Below are 8,421 nucleotides of genomic sequence, written 5' to 3'. Positions count from 1 at the left end.
GAGTTTGAGCCTTTGCAGGTCAAGTTTTCACTCTTTTCTCTGGTCACAGGACAGAGGGCTAGAAACCGACTCTTAAAAACCGGAAGGTGAGATCCTCACCAAATCCCAGGACTCCAAGAGCTAGGTATTTAAGAACAAGCACCAAATACAGTGGTACAATGGCAAGAGACGGAAACACTGGATATGGGCCTGGATCTTCCAAAGTGACTAGCGGTTCCGGGTGCCCACCTCAAGACACTTAAAGGGGCCCGATTCTGCGAGAAGGGTCAGCTGGCACCCAGAAGCTGGGAACCTGGCTGTGCTCAGTGGGGCTGTGCAGGGTGAAGTCACTGTTTGCAGGATCAGGCCCTGCTCGGGATGTGCCCCCGTTCCTAGGGACCTGATTGTGACTTCACCCCTGATTTGCCCCGGCCGCGGCTCCTTCCTCCGCCCCCTCCCCGCGCCCAGCTCCCTTCCGGAGTCCGGACTCCAGGCCGCGTTTGGCCGCCAGCCGGCCGGGAGTGAGGAGCCGAGATTCGGAGCGGCGCCGCCGGGACAGGGCAGAGCGCAGGGAAAGTTGCTCGTGGCCGGAGCGGGCGCCCGGCGGCCCAGCCAGACAAAGGGACGGACCCTGTGCGCGGGCCGGTGCCGGGCCGGGATCAGGACGCTGCGCCCCGAGCCGGAACATGGGTCCCCGGCAGCGGCTCCCCGGGGCGCGCTGCTCGCTGCTGCTGCTGGCTGCGCTCCTGCGGGTAAGTCCCGGGGCGAGGGGGACCCCCGCTCCCGTCTGCGCGGAGCCTCTGCCCGGGACTCGGCCCCGAGCCCGGCGGGCGGGCGGAGCTTGGCCCCGGCCTGGGGCCCCTGGCGCTGGAGCCTGGGGGCCGCGGGGGCGGCCCGTGCTCGGCTGGCTCTGTCCCGGGCGCGCTGTGCCGCGGGTGCGGACCGCGCGGGGCTCAGCGGCGGGGCTGGGCTGGGCTGCGGCCCCTGCTCGGCGGGCGCCGACCCCAGGAGGGCTCCCGGGCGCTCGGACCCTCCTTGGGCGCCAGCTCCGGGCGGGAGCCGGCGGGCCCCGCGCAGCAGCCAGCCCGGGTGCTCGGAGCGGGCGCGGTAAAAATAGCCGCCTTAAAATAAAGGCACCGCCCGGCCGGCGCGGAGCGGGGCGGGAGCGGCTCCCCCGAGAGGCCCTGGGGGCCGGCCGGGGTCCCGGCCCGCGGGGGAGCTGGGGTGAGCCCAGGTTCTGTCTCCCCGTCTCCCCGCCGCGGGGGGCTCCGAGCCCGGCGGGCTCGCGGGAGCCCGGAGCCCGGCAGGGACCCGCCTGGCGCGGAGGGGCTGGGCTCTGCCAGGCCGGCTCTGCAGGGCACGGGGCTTTGGGCAGCTCCTGGGTGCACATGGTTTGGGGCGCCAGGGCGGGGGAGCTGGCTGCTGGAGCCTTTCCCCGATCCCTGGGTGCCAAGGGGAAGGCGAAGGCCACTGCCGGGACGGCATCGCAGCAGCGTGTAGTGGGGCTCCCCACCGGCTGTGAGGGGACGGGGCTCCCCCTCCTGCTCACAGCTGGGCAACGATCAAATGTCCCGTACCAGCGGCAGGGAGCAGCCCCTTTCCAGGAGTCTGCTCGGCCCCTCCCGCCTTCCTCTGCCCAGCCAGCCTCCCCCAGGGCAGCCTGGCTGGCCCTGGACAAGCGCTGGCCGCGGTGATTTAGCCCGGGCTAGGTGGGGTACCTTACTGCCAGCTGCTCCCACCTGTAGCAGCCCCTGCAGGGCGTGCGGAGGCTCCTGCTGGGCTTGGCTCCCTCCCGCGATCAGACCAGGGAGCCTGGGCTGGGTGTGTGCTGGGGAAAACGCTGCCGGGCACCCCACGCTGCGTCTCTGAGCTGGCAGAGGCAAGGGGACCCCGGTGATCAGGGTGCCGGGCCGTTGTTCCTTGCACATGGAGCACTGGGGTGCCCTGCATGTTTGAGGGGCAGGAAAGTCAAGTTGGGTGAAAGTTGCCAGGAGTATTTTTGGGCTCTTGGCAAGAGCCAGCTCCCCTTGGTGCCCCCTACTACTCCCACTGGGCCTTGCGCTGGGTAGACACTGCACCCACTCAGCGCCACTGATGCTGTTCAATCCTGACCTGCTGCCTTTCAACTGTCCCAGCCCAGGGCCCCCCCAGCCCTGCTGGTGCCCCTCAGCTATCCCAGCCCTGGCTCCACCAGAAGATCTTCAGTACAGGAGACCTCTGGGGGCTCTGGAGGTTGTTACATAGTCTGCCCTGCCTGCTCTCCACCCACATGGCCTGGGCTCAGGGCTGCGTGGGTAACAATGGACAGCTTTGTGTCTGAGAGTCCGCAGGCTCTGAGAACATGCAGGCGGCTAGAGAGACTCCTCAGCCTTTGCTGGGAGCCTGTTCCTGGAAGGTGATTGCTCAAGCTTGCCCATCTCAGGGGCATGGGGCACCCCCATCCTGGGGGCCCGCCTGCTGCAGCTGGGGGCAGCTTATAGGATGGGTGAAAGGCTGTCGAGCTTGGTGCTGCAGCCCTGGCCATGCGTTGGACACGATACCCGGGGTGGCCTGGCTCTCTGAATGGTCCTGGGGGTGCTGGCAGGGGCTCAAGGGCACAGAAAATGGAGCTGGAGGCAGGTGATGGTGGGCAGAGGCTGCTTGGACCAGGTGGAGCCGTGCATGCTGGGTAGCATGAAGCGGGTAGCTGCATTCTGTTCACGCCCCCTGCCCTGGGCCTGGCTGTCTGAAATTTCACTCACCTGTGACCTCCCCTTGCCTAGGGAAGTAGAGCCTGGCTGCAGCCTGCCTTCTCCCATGTGGGGAGCTGCTCCCACCCGGCCCCAGATTCAGGAGCGACTGATGACTTGCCCCGTCTAGCATGCTCCATTGCAGGCTCCCAACCTCCCTGCATGAGACCGGGTCTCTCCCACCCCATTGCACAGATGGGGAAAGTGAGGCACAGAGTGGGGAGGGGACTTGCTAGTCAGTGGCATAGCTGGAAATAGAACCCAGGTGTCCTGCATCCCAGGCCCTGTTTGGCTGGCCCTGTCCTTAAGCAGCAGCCCACTTCTCTGTCTGTGGGCCACAGGCAGGACTGCGGGGGTGGGGGTGCACTTTCCTGGGGTGCTGGAAGCAGGAGCTGGGCTGGTTGGGGGCTCTGCTGGGCAGCGAGTGTGTAAGTGTGCTGGGACTCTGGGTGGCAGGGTGGAGGGATCCCCAGGGACTTGGGCAGGCTGTGTGTGCTGGGTCTGGAAGGGGAATGATGAGGGGGCTTGCAGGGCGGTTGTGCGAATAGTGCACAAGGCCACCATTCCCTGAGCAGCTGAATGGGAGAGGATCATGTGACAGGCAGATATCTCCCCCCCCCCCCCCACCTGCCCAGGCTTGTTCTCAAAGTAGAGGGTCTACGGGGGTGGGATCTGCTCCTCCCTCCCTGGGAAGGGGATGGGGTGGCTGGGTGAGAGGAAGTGCGAGGAGGGGGAGGCAGGATTGTAAACATGGCTCTAAATAGAACATGGATTGAGTGACTCCTCTGTAGTATTTATACAATCCAGGAATCTCTCCCCAGCCCTCTCTTGCAGGGAGCCCAGGCTGTGGGACGGCTCTTGGGACCCCGATCCAGCCATAGCTTAGCAGCCAGAGGGGAGTGTGCAGACCTCCCACCCTGCCCTCGGATGGGACCAGGCAGCAGGCTCGGTGGGACAATCCCTGGGAAGTGTGCTGGCTTCTTCATGAAGCTAAAGCCCAGTCCCTGGAATCTCCTCTAACCTCCAGCCTAGGCCATTGCAGTGGGGAGCTTCCCCACAGAAGAAGGGCTCTGAGCTGCCTGGAGGATCCCTGACTGGAGGTTCCAGTCCTGTGCCCAGGTGCAAACCACCCCATGTTTTCTTGCCCCCCCGTGCCATCCCTTCCCTCGGGGATCTCTCCCTAGCTGGGGTTAGAGAATGTGGGGTTGGTCCTGCCACCGCAGACCCCTCTGAAGACCAGGATAGCCCCACATGCCTGTTCTCTGGAAACCCTGGCTCCCATACCCAGGGTCGCAGCGCAGGGGGCATCCATCCTGTTGGGCGGGACTGCAGAGCCAGGAAAGCTGTCAGGGCGCGGAGCCTTGCAGAGGTGGACATGGCCGCCGGGGGCAGCCGAAAGACTCTGAGGCCTGGCCTAGGCTACAGTTATTATACACTAATTATGTCAGTGTCCACACTGCAGCCTTGCTCCCACCGATGTCAGTGCCCCGCTACACTGACATCATAACTCCATCTCCATGAGAGGAGCAGGGCTCATGTGGGTGTAATTAGGGCCTGTCATTCTTGTCAATTTCACAGCTCCACACAGAGCCATGAAATTGACAAGAAACCGGGGCTCCCCTCTCTACTCTGAGAGCAGAGCAGCCTCGGAAAACCGAGGCTGCTCTCAGCAGGGAGCTCTGTGCCTGGAGCTTGGGCGGCTGATGTGCTCCTGGTGGGAAGCAGGGAGCTGAGAGCCCAGGGGGCAGCTGGGTTCCTGTGGGGGTAGCCAGGCTCCTGGCAGGGAACCAAGAGTCTGGGCTCCCCGACACTGCCCCTCTTCAGTCGGTGGAAGTGCTCCTGGTGTGGACTACGGACAGAAGGAGGGTAGTGTGGACATGATTCACTGCAGTAATTGCTGCGGTGGCTGTAAGTCAAGGGTGTAGACATGCCCTGAGTTACAGTGCCGGAGCCCTGCGGGGGGAGAGCCTGGGCTAAGAGGTGTGCTGAGGTCAGGCTTCCAGCTGGCCCCCCCCTACCCAGCTCCAACAGCTTTAGCTGGGGTATAGTCTCCCTGGGGAGAGGGAGGCTGGGGGAGCCAGGATCTTATTCCCATCAGGTGTCTCCCAAGGACAGCTCCCTCCCCAGAGGCGTTTACTGCCCCCCAGCGCCCTGCCAGACATTGAGATGCTATCCTGCCAGGGGTGGCTTAATGCAGTTCCCAAAGTGACCAGAGGGGGAGCTATAGAGCAGTGCATGGTGCTGCCCCGAGCACATGCCGTCTGCTAGCGTGGGGGGACTGGCTCTGGCTCACTTGATTTTTAACCAGGAGGTGGAAATGCCCTGCAAGCAGCCACTGTGGGTGTCATCCCATAGGCCCCCCAGAGGAGTCTCAACAAGAACCCACAGCCTGGGCTTGCGGAGCCCTGGATCCAGCTTAGTAACTGGAGCCGCTGTGCTAGGTGCTGAAGGGTTCTGAATGGCGGCTCGCCCGTGCGAAGGGTGGCCAGTCCGGAGTCACCGGCAGACGGAGCCGCCCCGTTGGGGGAAAGGGGTTGGGAGCGAAGGTGCCCATCAGGTGGGGGTGGAGTGCGGGAGGAGGTGCCCACTGTGTGTCTCAGTTGTTTGCTAAGTGGCAGAGGCAGCTGTGTGTCCGGGAGGTGCACAAACACACCTCTCTTTGACTGGCCTCCGGGCCTCCCCCTCTCTGCCTGCTCTCCTCTCTTCCTCTGTCTCGTTTGCATTCTCCTTTGCACCACAGACCCAGAATTCTTGGACCAAATTAAAGCTGACAGTGGCTGAGAAATATGCCTGGAACTTGGGCTGTAGGAGCCGAGATGTTTTCCAAATGAGGCAGGTTGTTGGAGCTCTCCCGCTTGCCTTCTCCCTTCTTGTCAATTGCTGCTTTGAGGAGCTGGGGTGAGGCGGGGCCGGGGCTGCGAGTGGCTCAGAAATGCAATGGAAAAGCCAGCAGTAAATCCTGGGGCTTTGTGAGTGCCTGCACCCTGGCTCTGGGCTCCCAGCCTGCTGGGGATGAATGGTCAGCTGCGCTGTCCCACTGCACTGCAGGGACTTCCCCATGCAGATCACTGGGAGAGACAGGTGGGGAGCTGCAGACGGTGATGTCATGGCTGTGGACGGTGATGTCATGTTGCTGATGTCACAATGGGAGGGTAAAGTGGGGCTGCCCTGTTGTTCTGGCCGAGCGATGTAGAAAGCCCTGGCTGTGCGTATCGAGGTGCAGGCCAAGGCAGGCTCCTAACAGCAATGTTGTCCTTGCCCCCCCTCCCCCCCTCAAATGCCCGGCTGCACTCCAGCCCCGCCCCTCCCCCCCCCCCAGCTCCCTCCTGCACTTGTCCCCTTCCACGTTAGTATTTCTGTTACGGGTAGCGCCTAGGAACCCCATGCAGAGGCCTGGGCCCGGTTGTGCGGGGAGCCGACGGACTAATCGCAAAGCAGACAGCTCCCTCGGCCTCTGTGTTGGGGAGGCCATTGAAGGGAATCCGTGGTCACTGGACACCCACTGGCTCCCCTTCATGGGCACGCAGCACAGGCCACCATCTGCCCTTTTGGTACGCCTGATCCCCGCTGTGCCCATCTGTCAAAGCCTCCATGTATCAGCATGCTTCCCTCCAGGCCCTGTGAGCCACAGCCCAGCAACAGGAATGCCACACACAGCAGGAAAATCAACCTGTCACACCCGTGGCATGGCCAAGTGCCACCAGGCGATCACTGGCATGTGGCGTGCTCTCTCGTGGAAGCTGGGCGGGTTGGGGGTACTGGGTGTCACCAGGCCCAAGCATTCAAACTCATAAGTCCGGTGACTAGCTTAAAAATCATGAGACTTTTTTTATTTAGGTAAATGTAGGGCTTCTCTCTCTTTGCCTTCTGAGCTTCCCATCTGACTGGTCACGTTTTCTCCACCAACGTTCGGGCTAGAAACTCTTTTTTTTAAAATGAAAGCAGAGATTCTCAGATATTCACATGACTCCAGGAGCTGGGGCTTTAAGAGTTACTTCCAGTGCTGTGAGGCTCCCGCTTAAATGGTGAGAGCTGGTGTTCTGGAGTCCCTGGGCGATGCTCTGGAACTACTCCATACGAAGTCAGTCAGGACTCTGGGGGAGCCTCCTCTCTGAGAGCAGACTGCCCTCCAGGGCAAGAAGCTTCCACAGCTTCCACCTTCTTGAGTCTGACCTTGGAGCATTCAGCCTCCCCTTCTCAGACCGTGCGCTTCCCGCAGCGAGTCTGCACAGGCGGGGCTCGTGGGGAAGCCTGAGGGCCCTGCACCCCAATTCCACAGTCAGCCGTGACTTTCAGCGAGTCAGTAAAACAGCAGGTTTATTAGACGACAGGAACATGGTCTAAAACAGAGCTTGTAGGTACAGAGAACAGGATCCCTCAGTCAGGTCTGTCTTGGGGGGCAGGGAGGCCAGAACCCCATCTGGGCCTCCCACCATTTTCCCAGCCAGCTCCAAACTGAAACTCTCCAGCCCCTCCTCTAGCCTTTGTCTCTTTCCTGGGCCAGGAGGCCACCTGATCTCTTTGTTCTCCAACACCTTCAGTTGGCACCTTTGTAGGGGAGGGCCCAGGTCATCAGTTGCCAGGAGACAGGTCGGCCATTCTCTGTCCGGACAGCCTCACGCTGGCCCTCTAGGGCTCTGCAACAATCGCTCACCCTTATCCCACCACCTAGATACTTAAGAAATTCCTAGGGGAAACTGAGGCACCCACCCAGTATTCAGAGAAAACATTAAAAACATTCCCACTTTGCCACAGCTGGTGATGCTAGATGCTGGATTCCCCTCTCACTTGTGTTGGAAGTAAATGGAGAGTAACTCAGAATTTCCATGATGTGAGAGGAGAACCGTGCCCCTGTGAGTTCTCCCTGCACTCTCGTCCCCTGGAGAAATGAGGGTGGGTGTAATCCTACTCATTGCTGCACGCTGAAGCCAGACACCTTCAGACTAGAAATTAGAGCAAATGTTTAAGAGTGAGGGGCCTACTGGCCTGGGTTGTGGGGGATTCTCCAGCATGTGGCCAGTCTTTCTTCGAGCTCTGCGCTGGCTCCGCCAGGAGGTCAGGGCGGGATTACGTGGGGAGGCTTCTCAAGCTTTGCTAGGCAGGAGGTCAGACTCCATCACGCTGGTCCCTTCTGGCCTGATGGCTCAAGCTGCAGAGGTGTGGAGAAGCGAAGAGGGAACTTTGGCCAAGGGGGAATTGAGGGCAAAGGACCCCTAGCATCTGAGCACCAACGGGTGTAAGTAAGATCAGGATTGGACCCTTCGTCCGGCACCGCCAGGAGTCTGATGCCCCTGCTATCCAGCTGTCCAGGTGGGAGCAGACAGCACAGTTATTGAATTAATGTGACCCTGTGACTAGCTGCTGGATGCCCCTCCTGGACCAGGCCAGGTTCTGGGCTCAGTTACCCCCGCCTGGTGTAAATTCCTCAGCTACAGTGGAGTGGCTCCAGTCTGACCCTATGCCAGGCCGAGCAGAGTCTGGCCCTGGCTGCACAGGGAAGAGGGAAGGTCTGATGTCTTGTGGCTGTGGGTGTGTCCTTGTGGCCAGCCTGCCTGTGTGCAGAGGGACACGTACCCCATGGGCTGTGGGTGGCAGGACTGCCGCAGTGGGATTGGGGGAGGGGCCGGCTCTGACCCTGACCGTTCGCTACGGCCCTGATGCTCCCAGTCCCCCTTCTGTAGTGACCCCTCCCTGCCGGGAGACCCCCGCTCAC

At 61.8% G+C, this 8,421-nt stretch overlaps 1 protein-coding gene across 7 annotated transcripts in view; it reads left to right on the top strand.

Moving 5' to 3' along the window:
- Nucleotides 1–494: 494 nt before the first annotated feature.
- HSPG2 (heparan sulfate proteoglycan 2) overlaps nt 495–8,421 on the top strand; it is a 196,508-nt gene continuing 188,581 nt past the window's right edge. For all 7 annotated transcript variants that reach the window (XM_078849390.1, XM_078849394.1, XM_078849389.1 and 4 more), the window contains exon 1: nt 495–731. In XM_078849390.1, the coding sequence (XP_078705516.1) occupies nt 666–731 (66 nt within the window). In that variant the 5' untranslated portion in view covers nt 495–665. The remainder of the gene's footprint in view (nt 732–8,421) is intronic.

The sequence above is a fragment of the Lepidochelys kempii genome, chromosome 18, assembly GCF_965140285.1.
Source record: "Lepidochelys kempii isolate rLepKem1 chromosome 18, rLepKem1.hap1, whole genome shotgun sequence".
NCBI classification, from domain to species: domain Eukaryota; kingdom Metazoa; phylum Chordata; order Testudines; family Cheloniidae; genus Lepidochelys; species Lepidochelys kempii.
This window is presented reverse-complemented; position numbering and strand designations above follow the sequence as displayed.